Source organism: Blennius ocellaris (genome assembly GCF_963422515.1).
Source record: "Blennius ocellaris genome assembly, chromosome: 17".
Taxonomy (NCBI): Eukaryota; Metazoa; Chordata; class Actinopteri; order Blenniiformes; family Blenniidae; genus Blennius; species Blennius ocellaris.
This window is the reverse complement of record NC_137666.1, coordinates 18,835,954-18,857,593: the sequence shown is the minus strand read 5'-3', so window position 1 is coordinate 18,857,593 and position 21,640 is coordinate 18,835,954. Positions and strand designations below refer to the sequence as shown.

At 44.5% G+C, this 21,640-nt stretch overlaps 2 protein-coding genes across 3 annotated transcripts in view; one reads left to right on the top strand and one right to left on the bottom strand.

Annotated features, from left to right (window-relative positions):
• Positions 1 to 18,477, bottom strand: part of ttll5 (tubulin tyrosine ligase-like family, member 5) — a 64,951-nt gene extending 46,474 nt beyond the window's left edge. For both annotated transcript variants that reach the window (XM_080513336.1, XM_080513337.1), the window contains exons 1-11: positions 18,345 to 18,477; positions 15,454 to 15,560; positions 15,261 to 15,343; positions 14,040 to 14,146; positions 13,699 to 13,829; positions 13,105 to 13,187; positions 9,837 to 9,906; positions 9,656 to 9,740; positions 7,386 to 7,487; positions 7,183 to 7,274; positions 6,905 to 7,012 (exon numbers count right to left, since the gene is read on the bottom strand). In XM_080513336.1, the coding sequence (XP_080369462.1) occupies positions 6,905 to 7,012; positions 7,183 to 7,274; positions 7,386 to 7,487; positions 9,656 to 9,740; positions 9,837 to 9,906; positions 13,105 to 13,187; positions 13,699 to 13,829; positions 14,040 to 14,146; positions 15,261 to 15,343; positions 15,454 to 15,560; positions 18,345 to 18,403 (1,027 nt within the window). In that variant the 5' untranslated portion in view covers positions 18,404 to 18,477. The remainder of the gene's footprint in view (positions 1 to 6,904; positions 7,013 to 7,182; positions 7,275 to 7,385; positions 7,488 to 9,655; positions 9,741 to 9,836; positions 9,907 to 13,104; positions 13,188 to 13,698; positions 13,830 to 14,039; positions 14,147 to 15,260; positions 15,344 to 15,453; positions 15,561 to 18,344) is intronic.
• Positions 18,478 to 19,676: 1,199 nt separating this feature from the next.
• On the top strand, positions 19,677 to 21,508 carry erg28 (ergosterol biosynthesis 28 homolog). The gene is made up of 4 exons (XM_080512429.1): positions 19,677 to 19,899; positions 20,587 to 20,677; positions 20,750 to 20,868; positions 20,957 to 21,508. Exons 1-4 carry the CDS (start codon positions 19,767 to 19,769, stop codon positions 21,046 to 21,048), a joined length of 435 nt encoding a protein of 144 aa, XP_080368555.1. The 5' UTR covers positions 19,677 to 19,766; the 3' UTR covers positions 21,049 to 21,508.
• The last annotated feature ends 132 nt before the right edge of the window (positions 21,509 to 21,640 follow it).

Genomic DNA, 21,640 nt, shown 5'->3' with positions numbered 1-21,640 from the left:
GTAAAGTCTGCCACGCGTCCGCGAGCCAAGAGCCGCAACACAAGCTGCTCCTGCCATCTTTAACTTCTTCCACTTGTGAGGATGGGCCGGACCCCCGCTGCTCAAACGTGCTCGCTTGAAGCGGAGCACGAGGATTCCATTTTCCACTTGCTGACTTATCCAATTCTATCTGCTTTTGTAGAAAAGCACACACACACACACGTGTGTGTGTGTGTGTGTGTGTGTGTGTGTCATAAAACATTACGCATTAGTCTTGGGGAGCTGGGAGCTGGAATAAGTGTGTTTGAGCCCACAGTGCCTCATCAGTGGCACCACAACAACAAGGGAAAATGGGGAGGTGTTAGGCTGCCGCACCAGCCTCCGACAAGCAGACTCCATGTGCCACGAATTTTCCCCCAATTAGGAGCAGACGCCGCTCCTGCCCCACGAGCCGGCCTCGCCGCTCACAGTTAGACACGTTTGTTCTGCGGCTCGACCGCTGCCGGGGGAGGGCTTTTAAAAACGAGCCCACAACAAGCATCACAGGCGAGGAGACGAGAGGCAGCGAACATCTACATCACACCCATTAAACAGGGAGGGGAGAGAGAGAGAAAACTGTGACAGAGACGGAGGATGATGAAGAAGCACATTTCTTTTTTCATTTATTATTTGGATGGGTGCTGCTGGAAAATTCACCACAAGAGACAAACACCCAAAAACAATAATCTCGCCACCATGCAGGCTGAAAATAACAACATCAAATACCTCCCTCATCTGGAGGGCACCAGAGGGGGATCACGCACTCAAATCTACTCAAATACTTTAATTGTACTCCATTTCAAGCAAAAGTACTGCTATTTACACCGGTAAATGTAGAAATTATTGGTTATTATCGGGTTAGATGGAATTAAATATTCTGAAATGGGTCACAATACATTTGTACTTCATAACTTCTTGTCTTTTTATCATCTTGTATTGTCAAACTTTCAAATATATTGTGATAATTACAAAAGCTATACTGTAATTTCGGATACTTGGTACTTTTATGGGCATTTTCCTGCTTTATACCTACATTTATTATTATACACTCAATACATATTTTTGCAAATATCTAATTGATTAGCTCAGAGTTCATTAATCCCACATGGGGAACTTTGATCAACACAGTAGCTCGACATAGAACAATTAGTTAGAGAGTTAAGAGAGTGGCATGCAAGAGAATAGACTGAATATATAAGTAGATAATTAGATAAATATATGTGAATATATATACACATGGAAGTACAAGAGACCCAGATGGGGAAAAATACACATAGTGGCAGTAATATTTACAATATTTACAGTATTCAGTGGATTCAGAAGCATAAAGTATGATTATAACCTAAACACTGTATTCCACTCACAGATTACAGTACTAGGTTCTGATAACTTTCAAAAGCTGGCATTTGATTAATTTTGCTCATATAACGTAACTTTTTCAACGCACCGTTCACAGACAAAGAGAAATGTCATTAGTGACAAAGTAGATTATATGATACAAATTAAATAGTCTATAAAAAGAAAAAAGAAAAAACCAACCAAAAGTTAAATTAGCCAATAATCCCAGGCGAGGACCAAGTGATGACTTGTGCCTCACTGTGATATACATTACGGGAGCCGACGACGGGCTGCCAACTGGAGCCACAGTTCCAGTTGCAGTTACTTGTTGTGATAGCAGCAGCCAGAACCATGAATCATCACCGACAAAGACTGACGAATGCAAAGCAGGGAGAGTCTGGCAGGCCGGGGCTCCAACCACACTCGGCACGTAAACGAGGGACGTTCGGTGGAACACAGGACCAGCGAGTGGAATGTTTTTGCGTGGAATAAAATAGGCCTGTTGACTTGGCTAATCAGATCTTAGTCAAAACATCTCGCAATCAGCATCTCTCAGCAAAAAAGCCTGTCCATTAATCACACGGCGGCGGCGGCGAGGAGCTGCATGGGTGGCATTTTCTCCTCGCGCACTCACATTCACACATGCTCCTTACGATGTAAAATGAAAATGTGTTGTTTTTACTTCTTCCCACATCAGACATTACGGACCTATAAAAAGATTTGTGTTACAGTGTGATGCATTTAGACACACCGTGCATTTTCAGCAGAGAGAAGAAATCCCTGTTGAAAGCAATAAACCTTCTATTTAATCCATTAATAGACATTAAAAAAAAAAAAAAAGCAGGGAACAATTTGCGGTAAATTAATATTATAATGTGCTTTATAGTATTGCGTGGCTCTGTTCCAGACGAGCTGCAGACTGTATTTAAAAACTCTAAACAATGGCTGCTTTTATCAGCCCGTTCACCGAGTGCACACGTGCATTCTGATGCTTTTACCTGTTTACTATTATTGGCAGCTGCGAAGGCCCTGGACCGAGGCAGGGAGCATTGTAGGTCGTGGAAGTGGAAAATATAGTAAGGATAAGAGCAAGGGGGGAGGAGGAGGAGGAGGAGGAGGAGGAGGAGGAGGAGGAGGAGGAGGAGAGTGGGCTGACAGCAGCTTACTGAAAATGATTCCTGGGTGGTTTGGAGTGGATTTATTTAGGGGGACGAGGAAAAAAGTTCACGTAGATACGAGCCTGGACTCCCTGAAGCTCAGACGGGCCTGGATGTTTGTAAAAGTCATGCATTACACTGGTTCCTACATGTCTCCGTTATTCATACTGTACGTACGGGCACACACACACACACACACACACACACACACACACACACACACGAACACGCGTGCGCACGCACACACACAGGGAGAGTCTGCATGCGATACGGCCACACTCATCGAAGGAGATCAACAGACTGAGGATGAGGGTGGTCCTCTGGAACCGTCAGTGTCTGTCTTTGGAAACTTAATCCCGGAGACAGACAGACAATGAGTGCTGTAATTAACTTGCTTGGGGCCATCTTAAGACAACAAAATTCCACCAGATTCGACAGGAAACTAAATACTGCTGAAGTGAAGAGCTGGGCATGTTCACTGCGGACCGCAGGGTATTATGTGCATGAATCAAATGTGTGGGCGTTAATTGTTCCCGTTCTGTATTACAACAGGCTCCGATGTTTCCGTGTTCAATATGGAAGAAAACAACTTGGAAATTCTTGAAGCAGAGCCATGTTTTTGTTGTTTGACTTCATTTACATGCTATGTAAAAAATAGATCAGATAAGATACAAGGATAAGCAAAAAAAAAAAAAGGCAAAATAAAAAATCTCTGTGTAAATGTTATCTAATATTGCATGCGGGTGTGATTTCTTCAGAGGAGGTGGAAGAACCTCCTTCTTCTACGTATCTGCTTATCTTCATCGAGTAAAGCGGCTTCACCATCAGTAAGAACAGAATGAAGTCAAATGAATGTCCTGAAAGGTCTGCTTTACTGGCATTTACTTGCATTTACTCACACTCACGATAAACCCATCGCTATGGTTTGGATCCATCGACAATAAAAAAACACTGTTAAACTTCACTGTAAAAACCCTACAACTGTTGGACCTGTTAGGACTTTGTACTTTATTCCACCATTGCAGCTGATCTTTACATTTAAATTACAATCAGCTCTAAAATATGTGTTTTAGTAAATCACCATCAAATGTCTACTTATTGGCTTTTCCTCTTGAAGTCATGCTGGGAAATATGCATGTGATCAAAACGCAGATCCAGCAATGAGGACGAAGTTAAGAATCACACCTGGCAGTTTTTGTACGACAACACAGCCGTCACATGCCATCTGAGTGTTTTGTTGGTGTCTTTCGGGGTTTGTGTGAGATCCGGGTTGAGGCTCGGCGAGCCACGCCTCCTTGTAACTACCTGCATGGTCAACGTTCACACTCTGGGTTTCTTGCCTCGCAATGACGCGCAAGGTGCAGATAGCATCTTTATGCAGGCGAACACCTGTCAGTGAATCCATGCCGCTACGCGCACAGTACAACAAAAAAAACACAACCAACCAATCGGAGCGACAATTACGTCCAGAGAGGCCCATCACAACTGCAAGAGCTCTTTATTTTTACCCCCCAACATCTGAAAGGTGAAAGACTGCGAGCAGGGCCGAGAGAATAAACATGAACTGGACGAGAAAAGAAAAAAAAATAAAATAAAGGAGAACGAAAAAGAAGCAGCGGTGCTGAGTGAGGGGAGGCTGACGGACTGACTTTCAAACCCAGAATCTTAAGAAAGACTGCCAGACGCAAGAGAGAGAGCGAGAGAGAGAGAGAGAGAGAGAGAGAGAGAGAGAGAGAGAGAGAGAGAGAGAGAGAGAGAGAGAGAGAGAGAGAGAGAGAGAGAGAGAGAGAGAGAGAGAGAGAGAGAGAGAGAAGAGAGAGAGAGAGAGAGAGAGAGAGAGAGAGAGAGAGAGAGAGAGTGCAGACAATTAGCGCCAACACTAACATCAGTAATGGCTCCAAAATGGAGTTCACACGAGCCCGCTGCGAGGCACGACCGGCCAAGAAAACAGTCAGACTAAATCAGGCAGACCTGAATGGCAACAGAGGGGAGAGGAAGCGAATTCCAGTCGGCTTCAGTCAACAGGCCCTCCGTGGCCAAGCGGCCAGTCGGAGTGCAGCGTCGGGCAGGAAGGCTCCACGCTGAGGGGAGCCCGTCTGCAGCCTCAGCGGCCAAACAGCAACCAGCCACTGCTGGACAACCAGGAAACGTGAGGAGCATGACTCAGTGTGTGTGTGTGTGTGTGTGTGTGCTGTCCCACGAAGCTACATACTTTAGGTGCTCACTTGCCGCATAACCAGTTTGTGCTGATTCATATCAAACGGTGGCAGTGTGACAGTTTGCGACTCCGGAAAACTTGACCAGCCGCTGTGATTACTGGTAAAAAAACAAAAAAAACAACTGAATATTAATTGAGAAAAATTATTATATAAAATTGATTTATTAGGACAGGCTCTTGAAAAACTCTGATAAACGAAGCGTTCATCAATCACCCATGTTGGATTATCTGGTGATGATCCCGTGTGTGATAATGGATGTGAAACTGTTCAGTACATAACATTTTAAAGCAGGGGTGTCCAAACTCGGTCCTGGACGGCCGGTGTCCTGCATGTTTTAGTCTCTCCCTGCTTCAGGTATGAAGGTCCTGAATCTAATGATGATGTCATCAGCAAGGTTGTGAAAAAAGCCCAATAAGGAGCCCCTCATTGCAATCAGGTGTGCTGCAACTGGGAGGAGCTGAACCCTGCAGGACTCCGGCCCTCCAGGACAGTTTGTACACCTGGTTTTAAAGGGTCTAGAATGTTGATAATGTCCGTGACATTATTGGAACAGGTTGGTTCGGGTCACTTAAACAACCATATATTTAAACTTTTTCCATTCTTATCATTTCCTTTTCATCTGTTTTATTTACTTTTATTGATTCATATTTTTCCTTTTCCTTTTGTAAGTTGCTTGTACTGTATATCCATTGCACAGGAAAATGTGTTTGTATCAACAGAAGCATACATATGTTTAAGTGTCCTATACAGATCTATTTTGTATGTCTGTCTAAAGTGCTGTACAAACAATGGGTGCAACAGAACAAACAAATTTCATAAAATACAGTAAAAGTGAGATAAGTATTTAGCTAAAAGCTTTCTTAAATAAAAATGTCTTCAAGTGCGTTTTAAAAGAACTCGTGGAATCAAGCGTGCAGAAGGATAAGGGCAAGTCGTTGCACAGCCTGGGGGCTCCAGCCTGAAAGGACAAGTCCCCCCCAGGTTTTGGATGATCATCTCAAGGTCTGATTTTGACAGCGTCCTCCTCACTTTAGAGATGTTTCTCAGGTAGTAAAAGCAGTTTTTGCTCAGCTGTCGGGAGTGGTCCTCTAAAGACATGGCCTGATCAAACCCAACCCCGAGGCTGCCCAGGCTGTTCTAACAGTGGAGCCCAGGGCACCAAGGTGATTTTCAGGGAATCTTTTTATCAGGAGCAATGATCAGAGTTTCTGTTTTTGTCAGCGTTTATCTGGAGGTAATTTGAAGAAAGACAGTTTTTAATGCAGGTGATCCCAAAAACATAGACAAGACATGAAACTCTGAGTCAGAGAAGGAGCAGTACAACTGGATGTCATCGGCGTATAAGTGATAGGACACATTTTTAAAGCCACCAATGACCTATTAGACCAGGGGTGTCAAACTCAGATCCTCGAGGGCCGAAGCTCTGCATGTTTTCCACGTCTCCCTCCACTGAATGTCCTGATGGTTCATCACCACATTCAGCACAAAGCCAGACAACGAGCTGCTCATTGCAATCAGCTGTGTGGAAGCAGGGAGACATGCAAATCGTGCAGGGCTGCGGCCCTCGAGGACCGGAGTTCGACACATGTATTAGACGTTGAGTTGGATTTTAATGTAACCCTTTAAAATTGCAATCATTTCCTTTAAAGAAGCCGATAATCCTCATTATTCAAAGTACAATATTACCGTAGTTCTTACAAGTCAAAATCCCACACTCAAACAGGAAGAGCAACACGAGCAGCTCTTCTCTGACTTCTTTCTACTAAACCTCTGGAGAGACCAACTGAGCTTAACATTTTCAAACAAAGGCAGAGTGAAGTGTGTGATTTCTAGAAATGCTTTTCCTCGACTCTGAAAGCAGATAATACTGTACCAGCAGTCTGCAGCTGCACTGCATGTCAAAGGTTGGGTTTTACAATCAAGGTGAAATGAGATAATGAACTCAATGAGAGCCGTTGTCTGCTCTGATTTTGCAAAGTGATGCTACGCATGTGTCGTATTGAAGCTTTGCAGTCGGGATGCGGAATTGATTGTAAAGCCACAAGCACACGTATAAATTCAGTTCCAAATCGAGTCTGTGGAATCGAAATGGCACCAGATGAGTTCCATACATGTGTTCGATTTGTTTTTTTCACGCTGGGGCATGTTTGGAGTCGAATATGAGAGGATTACCGAAGCAGTTCGTCTTGTGAGGAACAAAGGTTTTGCAGGCGGTGGCGATCTGCACCTCGGCACTCACAACCGCTTTGATGATGAGGTCCTCGACTTGTCTCATCAGCACTGAAAGGAAAACACAGCAGGGGCCATGCGTGAGGGGAGTTCTTGTGATCTCGCCGAGCTGATGGACGGCCTCTGATTGATGGCGTTCGGCGGGGCCGAGAGGTGGACTCGAGTGACAAAATGCTCAAACTCTGAGAGGATAAACATGAAACGGTGACGGCCTGACTCACATGTGGTGTCCTTTCCCTCCTGCTTCAAATACCTCAGCACTGCACTCATACTCCATTTGTTCCCATAATCCTCAACTTCGGGGTCATCGCAGCTGAAAGGGAAGAGAGGGCACTTCAAACGCTCGCGCGGTAAATGAACGGGTGAGTCAGTGGGCTTTCCCGGAATGGCGCCGTGTTCACAGTGCACGGCTGGCCAAGCTCACCTCACGTAATCGCTGCTCTTCTTGTTCACACTGTAGTTGGTGAGGTGCATGAACGTGTTCTTGATGCTCTTTGACGTGCGGTCATACTTCACCGTGGCGAATCTGTGGACGAGAGGGGAAGACACCTAATGGATCGGCCACGCGTTCTCTCAACCGTGGCACTTCAGACAGAGCTTCGTTTCTGGCACCGTCGGAGAGGAGTGGATGCCACATGTGCAATAATGAGAATTCCTTGGCACGCACCATGTACCTGAATACCAACACAACCGGAGGAATGTCAGCAGATAAAAAAAAAAAAAAAGGATTCAGGAATGGGGCCATGATTTATTGCTCGCGGCTTGATAATGAAGCCAGAAAATCAGAGGGAAGTGGCACTCTGGTTCTCGCACAAGCACGCACCTCTATTAGCAGGAGCCAGTCATCCTATAAATCATCGACCCGCTCCTGACCTGACCTACCTGCGTCCCATCATGGCCTGTTTTGGTTTGATAACTTCTTCTTGCTCTGAACAACCGCATGTAATAAATAAAGTGGAATTACACAGTGATGATAAGATAGCCATCGCTGAACGACGGCACAATCAGCAGCGCTTGATTGGAACATCCTACAACTTAAACAATAGCGTGCTTTGTGTCAGAGTCACCTACACTCTCTCTCTCCACTCCACTGCAGTGACTGGAAAACGAAGGCTGCCCCCTGCTGGGCAGACAAGAGTCTCCCTGGATCGCCTCAGTTCATGACAGGTCTTTCAGGTAGGAATACACACACCAGGGGTGTTTAAAGTGTGGGAGGAGGATTATCAACAATTCGTCATAATAAACGACAGCGGACAACTTCAACTACTCAAACTACTCGACTGGGAAATGCAAGTATGGAAGTTGTACTATTACAGGACTTGTTAGGACATAAAACTTGAAACATCTCGTCCCAGTAAAGTGGTTTTCAAAGCGCAGGCTGGAGAGGGGGATACAGCAGGAGGGATGACTTCCCTCTTTTAGATTTGTGAGAAGATACCATGCTTAGAAAGAGAAGTGTGACTTTGGGCCAGACCCCCTTTATTCAAACGCTGGGTTAAGGAAGCGATTTTGATTATTCCAATGGCGTTGTAGCAAGTATAAACACAGATATATTCAAATCTGGACTTTCTTTATAGAATCTATTGGAAAACCTAACAACATTAATAACACAATAACCTCGTATGGAATGACCAGCTGGATTGATTGGCTGATTAAGGGTGTTATGGCTTTCATACTGTATGAAACCATACGGTTAGTTGTTTTTTTAATGTATTGCAGTGTGCATTAACTCCGAGTGTGTATTTGACTGAATCCATACAGTGTGATCTTGAACATGCAGGGGTAGAAATATGGCTGGTGGGAGTTGATTTATTCACGCTTGCGTATTAATGAAAAACAATAACGTTCTTTAAAAAAATGCTAATGCCGATTTAATGGCATAATCCAATGATTAATTAAATTCATAAAACGGTAAATGAATGAAAAATTACTTTATTTCAAATTAAAAGCACCCGACTCACAGCAGGGTGACCACTTTCAGGTTAAAAGGTCAGCAAGAGGGCTCATCCTCCCAAACCCTGAACATCCCTGAGCTATTGCTTCAATCTTATGACTTCATCAGTACATTTTTAAAATATGTATTGATGTAGCTAAATAAACATAGTACATGAATATTAATCAAACAAGTGTTCAGTATTTGATACTAACCGATATGCTGCTTTATGCACTCTCATTCACAACAGCTCAGAAAGAAACCCATTCAATATTACAAAGCCGTTGATTTTAAAGGGCATTACATTTGCTTTAATGTCTTGAAAACAAGTGAGTCTGCATTTATGTCACCAAATTATTAATTTGAAGCTTACATTAAAAGCGTTTCATTTATTAATATTTTTTTAAATTTGAAAGTATTGTGAGGACACGGTTGCGTTGAATGTGAACATCCTGTCTCCAATAGACACAACGGAAAGCTCGCAATGTGAAGAGTGGGAGAAAAAAATGGCTTTAAGACATGAATAATGTTTTGTCCTCAAATTCAGAATGTTGGTGGCAGAAATATGCAAGTTTGAGAAGGGCCCCGCTGCTCTGGAGCCTGGGCCCTTCGTGGCCAAAGCATATTGAAGGCCGACCGCTGTGATCTGATCAAACAGAAGCTCAAACTGCTGCAGAACTTAACGCTGGTTCCTGGTAGAAAAAGCATCAATATCATCAATATCAAGGCAGTATGAATGTTGTGACTGTGAAGGGACTCACCTGGCCAGACCCTCCTCGTACACATAGATGAGCAGAGGATCGTAGGACGTCACCAACACATATAAACGCATGTCAAATTTGAATTCTGTAGACGAAAACAAAAAAACGACATTGGCAAATCAGTGGAGATCTGTCAAGAACATCCCTACGTGGAGTCCAAAGCGTGCGGCGAGCGACTCACCGTCTATGAGCAGAGGGTTGTTAATATAGCGGGACACCAAGATGTTCTCATCCATCAGAATCTGATTTGGCTGCGGATGAAAACGCATCAAGATGAAAACGCCGCCACTTTATTGGAGCGGAAAGGCAACGACGTTCCACGTTGGTTCATATAGAAGGGAGCGTCACTGCCAAAACATGCTGACGTGACGCGACGCGGCGGCGGAGAACGATAAACATCAAAGAGGAACGAGACGGAGGAAAGTCTCGGTGATGCCGGCCATCGCAGGTCAACCTTCAGTAACAGCCCATAAAAAACACAACGCGGTGGTGGGAGATGGGTCATTTATGAGGTTGAAATGTGTTGCAGGTGGTGAAGTCGAGGAGAGATGAGAAAGGGGAGGTGGGGTGGGGGGGGTGGCGGGATAACCTCAGGGCTGGCTGCAGTTCAGACGAAAAAACCCGGACCCAGAAGACGAACGTATTTCTTTCTTCTCTCCAAAATATCACCCTGACATTCTTTCCACTGTTTCATAAAAATGCCTGAGAAGAAGAGGAATCGTTTGCGTGCGTTTTCCAAGAGTGAGAGCGCTTGTAAAGGCTCCTCCAAGAGTCAAGGCCTTAGAAGCGTGTGATTTACTCCACGAGGCTTAATAACGCCTGAAACGCCGGGTTGATGCTTATTTGGAAGGCGGCTGTATCGGCGCGCCCCCGCGCTCAGATAACATCTGGCCAAAGTGGCTCGCCGACTTCACACAACATTTTTTTTTTTTTAATGTCAGTATGCTTGCAGTTAACTCCCACTCGGCTCGCCACTAATGTGAGCTCACGTGTACAAACGAGTTGGAGGAGAGAGAATCACACAGGCGCAGACTTGCCCACCGCAGGACCCGGCCCGGCCCGGATGGCCTTAGCCGTGTCGTCAAGCAAAACGGCAAACAAGATCATTTTCGATAAAAATTAACCGCTGCCCCCCCCCCCGGTTTGTTCTGCCTTTTGGTGAGTGGAGATAAACACTAGGAGCCTTGAACTGAACAGCAGGTAGCAGCTCTGAATCAGTGATGCAGCGAGAAAAAACAAGGGAGAGCTGAGGCCTCGATCCCGTTCACAGATAACTTGAAAACATCTTCCGCCGTGAACAGGGAAAATAAACATGTGCAGGAGACTGTGATGTAATTCTGTTTTCTGTTTCCCTTTTTGAACTGAAACATACAATGTGTGTCACGTGGTGGTGACCTTACATAACAGACACTCACAGTAAGGATCATTTGACTGTAATGTATTGAAAAATTAATTTTTTTAATTTAAAAAAAATGAAATTGATATGATTGATCAGAAGTTGCTTTATTTATTGTTTATTTTAAAACTAATTACAGAACAGCCTCACAATTGAGATTCAATGTTGTATATGTAAAAAAATACTATATAGAGTATATAAAGCTTAATTTGTGACATATATATTTATTTTTATGAACAGCCAGATATAATAAACAACTTTGTGTGTTTAGTTAAAAAAAAGGATCATTTGACCCCAATGAGACACGTGGACTCGCGTCGGATTGAGGATTGGCATGAAATGTCTTTCCAAATGGATTCAACCAGATCAAATATTTACATGAAGATTTTCACTATGATCAGACGTGTAATCCTATTTTTCTGTGTTGGTGTAAACGTCAAAGTCAGGGCTGTCAAACACATTTTAGTTCCCGGGCCACATACTAATAATAATTTCGTTTTTCTTCTTTGTGTCGCAGGGTGTATGGGATGAAAACGTCTACAGTATATGTTTGTAAAAATCAAACAGTTACTACAGAAAATGACTACAATCTCAACATAAAAGCAAATTTGAATGAAACCTTTGTGTGTAAAATATAGTGAAATATCCAAGAACATCTCCTATAGCTGTTGCATTAACGGTGTTTTTTTTTTTTTTAACTCATCAGAACAGCATGCCTTTGAGGCGAGTTTGATAGCAATAAGGTCGCAAGGTTTCATAGCAGCACCATCGATTCCTCAGCTCAGAGCTCACTGTGATGTTGTGTTGCTACTCTAAGAAATGTGTTCTTTGATCTTTTTACCAATTGATGGTTTGACCGGATTGGAGCCTCTTGTATTCCAATTTTGGCCCACGGGTGTTATGTATGACACCCCGGAGATTAACTTTCTCCATTAATGTTTGACTTAATGTAATAAAGCCCCTGACAACCATGGGCAGCAGCCCCCCCTCAAGTCCCCCGCGTAAAGGAGCAGTAGAATCAAAGCTTCTTTGGCTCATAAGAGAAACCTTGTGGGAGGCAGGGTGTGAGATCCATCTACTGTCAGAAAAGTCATTTTGATTTTTTATTTCTGTTTGCATTGAAATCCTAAGAGAAATATGAGCATCAAATAAAGAGCCTTTCACTCTACCGTATACTGCACGTGAAAGTTTGCACAACGTTTCCAAAAAGGACGTTTATAAAATGAAGAGTGGAGTTTTAAAGTGAATCTAAATAACTTATTCAAAGGTTATTGTGATAACACACTAACACACATTTAGACACATCTGTGAATAATATTTGAAAGAAATAAGCATTTTGAGTAGATCTAAAGTCTTACATCTTTGAATTCAGCTCATGAAAAATGAGAGATAAAGACTTTCATATGTTTGTTCAGTGTCGTACTGATTCTGATCTACGACTTGAGGAGCTTTCAAATTAGTTTTTTTTTCAGTTTGAAACATCTGCAGTTTCATTAAAACACACACGCACACACACACACGTACACACACACACGTACACACACACACGTACACACACACACACACGTACACACACACACACACACACACACGATGGTTCTAAGGTTTATTTTAGTGTCAAAGCATTGCTTCACAACCTGCAGGTCAAGACCACCCAACGAGTCCCGAGACAAACCCAAGGGGTCAAACAATGATTTAAGGGAAAAGAAAGAAAAACATATTACAGCTTTTTGGGGAGGATTTTTGGGGAGGAGGAGGAGAGGAGGAGGAGGGGAGGAGGGGGGCTACATCTGACCTTTTACAAAAGCATCAATCATATTACGATATCCACTGCACTTCCTCACACGATGACGCCCACAAGACTCTGGGGGATAAAACCTAAATGGAATTAAGGGTAAGAATTTTTCCCAATAAAGTTTTTTTTATGTTTCCATACCATTTAACAATCGTAGCCTTTTAAAAAAAAAAAAGGACCCGTTGGTAACATCTCGTGTCCACGCTGAGGACACAGCCCGCCAGCGGAAACAGGTTAAAGAGCCGAGCTGTCACTCACGTTGCTGACCAGGTAGATGCCCCGCCCTCGAGAAGATGCTACTGGCTTTATGATCCACGGGCCCTTGTCCTTGGCAAAGCAATCTGAAGGGTGAGGAGAGGAGATACAAACAGAAAGATAAAGGAAATGCAAATGAATGAATAATAACTGTAAAGCAAACGGCGCTGAGACCAGGGGAGTGAAACTAGAAAATCTGCCTGCCACAGGATCCAAATCCTGCCGACGTTACACTTCAGCTGCTCTCTTAAAACACTGAATCAAATCCAAATGTTTGCTTTGGCACTGGTATTAGTGTTTCTTGCTCGTCCTGACGTAACCTGAGCAGTTGGGATCCTCCGCGGTGACCTGAGACCTTCTGCTCACAGGTTTGTTTCCCTAACCTGAAGCCTTTCAAAACTGCAAAGCTGATTGCAGCAAGATGCTGCCGGGAAATCTTTCTTGAAAGTTCTCACACGTATTTGTACAACTGAAAATTATGAGTAGTTGTCTTTATGCAGTTTGACGTTTGCTGATGTGACCCAATTAAGATCAATAATAAAGTCTGTGGGCTCCTGAACGACGCCCCCCCCCCCGGTTCAGACGGTGGGGTCTTACTGCAGAATTCCTGGTACTCTGAGGGAAGCACGAAGGTCTGAGGAACGATGTGAAAGTTCTTGAATCCGTGCGTCTGCTGCATTCGCTGGATGTTTCTGTAGAGGCAGTCTTTGCGCGTCAGCTCGTACGACCTGCAAAAAAAAACAAACACGGTGAAGCGGAGCAGCGCCGCCGGTTTGAAACGTTGCCACACCGACACCGACGGAACAAACGCAGGAATACATAACAGTTACAGAACGCCCTCTGCCTGGCTGCATGAGTCACTTCAGGCTTCAGAGAGGCGGCGGGCCAAAGAGCCGGCAGACTCACAGGAGACGGTCGGAGCAAAAACATTCCCGTACCTGGGAAAGTGGTTGACCTTCTGGAAGTCTTGAAGGCTGCGCAGTAGGTAAGGCTTGAGGTGAGATCCTGTCCACATGAGGTTGAAGTCATTGCTGTTTGGGTGAACCTGGAACAACAGAGATGGAGCGAATCAACGGGCCACTCCAGTTTACGTTGGGTAAATGTGTTTGCTGATGAGAGCAGAAAGGGGGACGTTTTTTTGACGAGGGGTGAAAATGAAAGGGGATTAGATTAAAAGTGTGAAACGGTAATGTGAATTTTCCGAAAGAATTCAAGGCAAAGGTTGACCTGAGGAGACAGGACGTCTCCACGTCCAGCGGAAATGTCCGCAACACGTTTGAAAACAACCATCCCAGTTTAATAGGGGTGTTCACACCAGACACTGACTTCTAGTAATCCACTTTACAATTTGCAATAAGTGATGACAGTAAAAAAAAAAAAACCTTTCAAACACGTCATAAAGTCGCCCATCCACGCTGCAGCTGTTCACACTGAATAAGCTCTGGTTCAGTCTCCAGCCAGACGGCAGTGAGTTCCTCCGCCAGTACCCTGAGGAACTCCAGTCTGCCTGAGAGAGAAAGTCCAACTCACAGCCTCCCACCACTGTCCTGTCGTCTCATCCATTTCACTTCGCTTGATTCCAACAATCGGTTCGGATTCAGACTTCACATGGCCGGAGGGTCTGAGCCTCAGTCCAAGACCCACATGTTTGTAATAAAGCCTCATTGGAGTCTGGCTCTCGTCTGCGTTTGATGACGAGTCAGCAGGAGTCAAGAAGCATTGATGTTAAATGAAATGGGGGGGGGATGAAATAAAAAGAGAATTAATTGCAACTGCTGGAAGAAGGCAATAATGGGAGGCTCTACTTCCATGTGGAACAGGATTAATTATCTGGGGATTATTATTCCTTTTTTTCTCCATGAGTGCAATCCCACTGCTGCTGCAGTAGAATTGTTTACCTCAGAGAGCAAACTGAGGATAAACTTCATTATTGTAAGATTCAGGCTGCGCGGTGGTCTGGTGGTTGAATCTGCTGTGAAAACAAACCAGACCATTTGTGTGTGTGTACAACTGTATTTATTTTTATTTTTTTGAAAGATTTGTTGTTTTATATTTTCTTTTTGGAGAGCACAGTGGTGCAGCGGTGAGCCCCTGCTTCACAACAACGGATGGATGGATGGATGGATGGATGGATGGATGAGCTCATCTTTGAGTGTCACCTCGTGAAATCCGTGATTGGTGAGGATTCCTCGGACCAGGCGGCTCTCTGTCCGGACAATTTTGAAGGCCATCTTGTATCGTTCTGGACAAAGGAAAAAAATAAAAATAGGAAAGGAAAAGAGAATTTCCACATTGACTTGCTTCGCACCCAAATTTCACTGATACTGTTTTATCGGCGTGTCACTTCGTCACCTCCGACAGAGCAAATGTTGCCATCTTTTGACACGACGGCTTCGGGAACAAACAGGAGAACTGGGATGGTCTTGCTGAGGCCGCTCCACGTGATGCAGGGGTGGTCTCTGGAGGACAGGCAGAGAAGACACGTTACGGCCATCAAGTTACTCAAATGATCTGGATAAATAAACTGCGTGCAGGGGGGGGGGGATAAGGGTCTGGCAACAATGGCACAGAAGATGCCGATCGGGAGGAATTTCGCCGTCGAAACTCTCTGGGCTGCGTTCCAGGATGATGCGATCCGTCTGGCCCATGCGGGCGGCTGAGCTCAAGCTGAGGGAATGCATCCTGACCTGCTCGTTTATTCCAGTCGGGCAGATAAGGACCGAACCGCACGCCGTTTCACGAGGAGCCGGACAATAACAAAGCCAGCGCACCACACGAACAAAACACCCTTGTAAAGGTCCGGACTGTCTCACAGTACCGGCTGATCCAGGGATACATTTAAGATAAGGTGGCGTGATGATGGAGCATAACTCAATCAGGTATGACGGGGGGGGGGGGGGCATTACGCAACTACTGCCCGACCCTCCGAGTATCCTGGTATGCCCAACAATACAGCAACTATTAGCTATTAGCAGATACCATCATGACATCTGTGAGGCTGCTGTGCCTGTACACACTAAGATATTAAGGGTGCGTTACAGTTAGTCATTTCATAAGAGATTTACACTGGAGGATTTTGTTGTTTTCGTTGTAACTATCGTTGCCACGGTACAACAGTCAAAACACATCGTCAGCCTTTTGCCATGAAGCTCAGACTTGAGCTCAGGTGCTCCTCGTGTTCCCTCTGATCGTCCCCGACATGTTTCTGCAGAGTCATTGAGGTCAACCTCAAGGCAGGATTGTCTCGAGTCGCAAATCTGGGGGAGGTTACAGAAAAATATCTGCCGCTTTGGAAGGTTCCACTGAGCCCAGTGGCGTCCATCATCATCAGTAAGTGGAAGAAGTTGGGAACCACCAGGACTCTTCTGAGAGCTGGTGGCTCGAAACTAAGCCATGGTGGGAGAAGGGCATGAGTCAAGAAGATGACCAAGAACCCCATGGTCACTCTGTCAGACCTCCTCTGTGGAAAGAGGAGAACCTTCCAGAAGAACGACCATCTCTGCAGTAATCCACCAATCAGGCCCGTAACAGTCGAGCGTCCAGACGGAAGCCAGTCCATGGCAGCCCAGCGGGAGTTTATCAAAATGACACCCGAATGACTCTCCGTACCAGGAGAAACCAAATCCTCTGGTCTGATGAGACAAAGATTGAACTATGGTGTGAATGTCAGGTGTCATGTGTGGAGGAAACCAGGCCAATATCATCCCTACAGGGAAGCATGGTGGAGGCAGCATTATGCTGGAGGGATGTTTTGTTTTTTTATTATTATTATTTTTAAGCAATTTGCAAAAAATCTCTCAAAAATAAAAATCTTTTTTTTTTTCACATTGTCATTATGGGATGTTGTGTGTCGAATTTTGAGGGAAGAAATTAATTTAATCCATTTCGGAGTAAAGCTGTAACACTGTATATCAGCCTGTAAGCCTCTGTGGGCATAGACATGAGTGTCTGTCCCTTAAAATTAATAAACACATACATTTAAATATGTAGGATTAAATCCAGACTTCATTCCTATATTCACTCCCCTGGGAGGCAAATTCAGCCACATCAAACAACACACTACAGTAGCACCATCACCAGTATGTACTAGTAATGTTATACCTTGTCATGCTGTGCAGTATTTAGCGGAAGATGATGTTGCTCAACATGTCATCCAACTCAGCACTTGTATTTAAATTATTAGTGTATTGTCTCAGTGACACAATGTGTGTGTTCTCATGTATACTGGAATGTGTGTGAAATACTTTGGGCTAATGACACCAGTCAGACCTGGTCACCTGGAGGTTAAACCCTCTCAGCAAACTAATTCAGGAAAAGTCTCCCAGGAGCAGACGCAGCGTCAGTCAGTATGGTAAGAATGGCTTAAGAGGGAATTATTTGGAAAAGCGGCACAAGAGCAACTCGCGCTTCCAAGATGTTCTTCTTGTTCATCTAACACACTCATCAATTATGCAGCAGGAAAAATAGATACCCCGGTGGTTTCATTTTGCTTAAATGCATCTTGACGTTAATTATTGAACAGGGCTCAGGACACCTTCCATGATACTGTAAAGATTACTGTACACGTCCACTAAAGTATGACAGACAGCGCAAACTGAGACCTGTTGGCTCGTCACAGAGACGTGTTCAATAGGCTGTGAGGCAGTGACGGCTACAGGTGGCAGAGAATGTCGGGCTACTCTTAATTACTATATAACACAGGGTCTCCACCTTTTGTCATTCGAGCTCTGCAGGTTGAGATGAAGACAAGCTGCAGATCCTGTGACAGACATACTAAAACATTACGGCGAAGCCAAATGCTAGTAAATGGACAAGACTGTCTGGACTCAGACTTTGCCCCTCAATGTCTTGGTCCAAGGTTTGACTCAGTCTTGGCTTTGACTCGATCCCGGGTGAGGTGGTCTTGACAACAACACTAACAGGTTATGAATCACTGGTTTCTATCACCACTATAACTGTCACCAGCATTTCATACTCTTTTATACTGTGTATTCTGAGGCAAATAGAAACAAATCAAGACCTGTGAAGAAGAGCACACATCCCCACAGACAATGACCACGGAAATAATAGTGTAAATATATTAGTCGTACATATTCATAAGCAAGAAGAATATGAATCTATAGGAAAACAAGCTGGTTAACATTACGAATCCAGTTGTTTATGTAAGGAGAGCGTGCACATGTTGCAAAACCCCCAAATTGTCCTGGGAAGACAGATCTCTCTCTCTCTGTCTCTGGACTTACTCTTGCTCGTCTTCTGATGTGGATCCAGACTCCTGTTTGTCCCGGATCACAGCAGGCATGTTCCCAGTCAGAGTGGACCCGCAGCCCGGTCAGATCTCCCCTGGACGAAGCGTCTACATTTCACCTGAAATCTGTCACGGCGACAACAAACATCAGCCAATCTCCGCACATAAAAGCGGGGAAGCCTGCAGATGTTCACCTGGCAACATCGGATGTAACGACGATCCAGGTGGAGGTGAAGCATCGGGCTGATGTACAACACAAGACGCTAAATCCAGACAGTCGAGCGGGCGTTAGCTACATAAGACGTGTTATTTTGGGGCACGGATGCGAAGCCGAGCGGGGAAGTCCGCTCGGGTTTGAGGCCGCCCGGGCGGACGGTTTTTGAACAATGACTCACAAATACACGTGAAAATAAACTTGCCTTTTCTTCCCACGGAGCCGTGCGGATGGTTCGTTCGCTGGTTTCACCAGGTGCAGTTGATCATCGCGGCTAATCTTCCTGGTAACTACAACAACTGAGTAGCAACAGAGCGCGGAGCATGCGCAGTAAAATGGACACCCTTTTGTTCACATGACCAAATTCTGCAGTGAACGCAGCGTGCAGTTGTCGTCGTGTAGGTGTAACAAAAAACATCTGCAGTATGAGACGAGTGGGCACTTCCGCCTATGCCCGTGTATCTGAAAAAACAAACAAACATCGTATTTGTCAATGTATGTGCAGGGTTTTCACTCAAAAAGAGTGCTATCCTTTCGTTAATTTGGGCTTTATCAATAAATTCGCTAAATAAATACTAGCGTCAGAATAGATTTTTTTCTGCTTCTGTAATTTTATTTAATCCCTAGCTGTACAATAAAGTGATCAAAATGTCTAATTAATGAGGAATATATATATATATATATATATATATATATATATATGGTGATATTATTGAAAAATATCAAAATGTTATATATATATGGTGATATTATTGAAAAATATCAAAATGTTTACAGAAAATGTGGCGCATTTCCGTTTGTATTCCATAACAAAACACCTGCTCCAACCAAAGTGTCCCTACGAAGACACACATGAACAAGGGGGGAACTATTTCACTTCATATTTACTCTTTGATTTCATACAGCCCACCATGCTGCCTCCCATCTACCGAATCTCTTGATATCTATTGGTCAACTCTGAAGATAGGCGGAACTCTGCCGCTCAAAGCAGCCAATCACAACAGTGGTGCGATTGAATAGCGCCATTTTTGGAGTTCTCTTATTGGTTAAGCCCCACGGGGCAAGTTTGAAAGACTTCACCATCGTCGCCTTAACACCGTGCTGTGTTTGTTTCGGCCCGCACACTTTACAGTGAGACACCTCTCTCTCGTTGTCCTTACCTGCGTGTTTGTGCGGTGAACATGGTCTCGCTGTAGCCACGAGATGAGTCGCTTCCTGAACGTGCTGCGGAGCTGGCTGGTGATGGTGTCCGTCATCGCGATGGGAAACACGGTGCAGAGCTTCAGGGATCACAGCTTCCTGTCCGAGAAGCTCTACACTGGATCCCCGGAGTTTGGTGAGAACATGGAACCTTCTGATCGTAACCTGACAGCGGTGATGCCTCTACCCCCCATCCCCTAAAAACACGAGCGATTTCTCTATGTATATTGATTTTTGTGACTCTGCGTGTGTATTCAGCTGCACAAAATTAGGCGACCCTATGATTTACCACACAATCTTTCAAATAAGTGTTCTTTCTCTTGTCTCGTATTTAACAGGTCAGACTTGGCCACGTGAGGCCTTTCTGCTTTAATGTTCTTCCTTGTGTTGTTATTATTCCTGATAGTTCTAAAACATTCAAATGAATTGATTTTTAAAGATTTCAAGTTAGTTACTTTTCATGTATAGTTACGCTGTACAATGAAAAGCTTTGCTGATATCCCAACATATGATACATTAATATATATATTATTATTTATTTTATTTTTATTTTTTCACAGTTGGTTTTAAGTGCCTTGGTTGATTGGTGTGAACTGCTTTATCTCGTACACAGCATATTACACTATGTACAAATTGGAAAATACATTCAGAAATTGGAACACATTTTTTTGTACGCAAATAAAACCCGACCAGTGAAGCTTTTCAGACACACACATATCAACTGCAGTCTGTGCACCACCCACAGGGTCGCCTGTTGGCTCCTGTTATGCATTAGAGTTCCAGACTACTTCAAACTTCCAACCCTCCTCATGTATTCCCCCAGTGAACGGTCTCCAGGCCCGAACGTTTGGCATCTGGACGCTGCTGTCATCCATCATCCGCTGTGCGTGCGCCATTGACATCCACAACAAAACGTAAGGATCCCTCGATTCAAATTGTCTGCGTGTCCAGTCGCCCCCTTCACTGTGCCCCCACTGGCTCCGCAGGTTGTATCACATCACCCTGTGGACGTTTGTCCTGGCGTTGGGTCACTTCCTGTCTGAGGCCTTCGTCTATAAAACCGCCCCGCTGACCATCGGGGTCATGGCGCCGCTCATCGTGGCCAGTGAGTAACCGCTGGGCGTCAGACCGTACAGCTGGTTCTACGTCAGCCGATGAGCAGTGACGGTGTCTCCACACGTATTTCCTTCCAGGTTTCTCCATCGTCGCGATGCTCATCGGGTTCCAGTGTTTACCGGAGACGCAGGAGGAAGGCGGCGCCGCGCGTCAGAAGAAACGCAACTGAAGTCTGATCCCCCCCCCCCCCCCCAATGTGGCCTGTTTCCCACCTTGAAGAATATGAAACCCCGCTGTTCCTTTATATTCTACCGTGTGTTTACACCTCTTTATCTGTTGACTCCAGCTGTTACTGTGCAATCTGGTGACCGTGACACTACGAGTGCTGGATTCTAAACGCTGCACTTTCAAATGAGCAATACTTGGTAATCCCACTACGAGGCAGGATCCAGTCGGAGCCAGGAGTCCAGTTCGTGTGAAACAAATCCTGCGGACCAAACCGTTCCTACCGTCATTCTGATCCACCAAAGACCCTTTAAAAACTCTTCATCACAAACGTGTTCAGTTGCAGTTAATCTTCCCGTTTTAGTTTGTGTCGTGAAGCATTTGTGCAGCAGCTTTATACAGAATATATTGAATATGTGGTCGTTTTCTAACCCGGCAATAAGAGAATTTGTCCAACTAATCTATAAATGAATAATATATTTAGGGAGCATGTGTTGTGTTTCACACTGTGTTATTGTGTTTTTAGTAAAAAACCTAATTCTCCTGTTTCTGTCTTGTATATTGATTGATTTTTTTTTTTCTAGGAAAGCAAACCT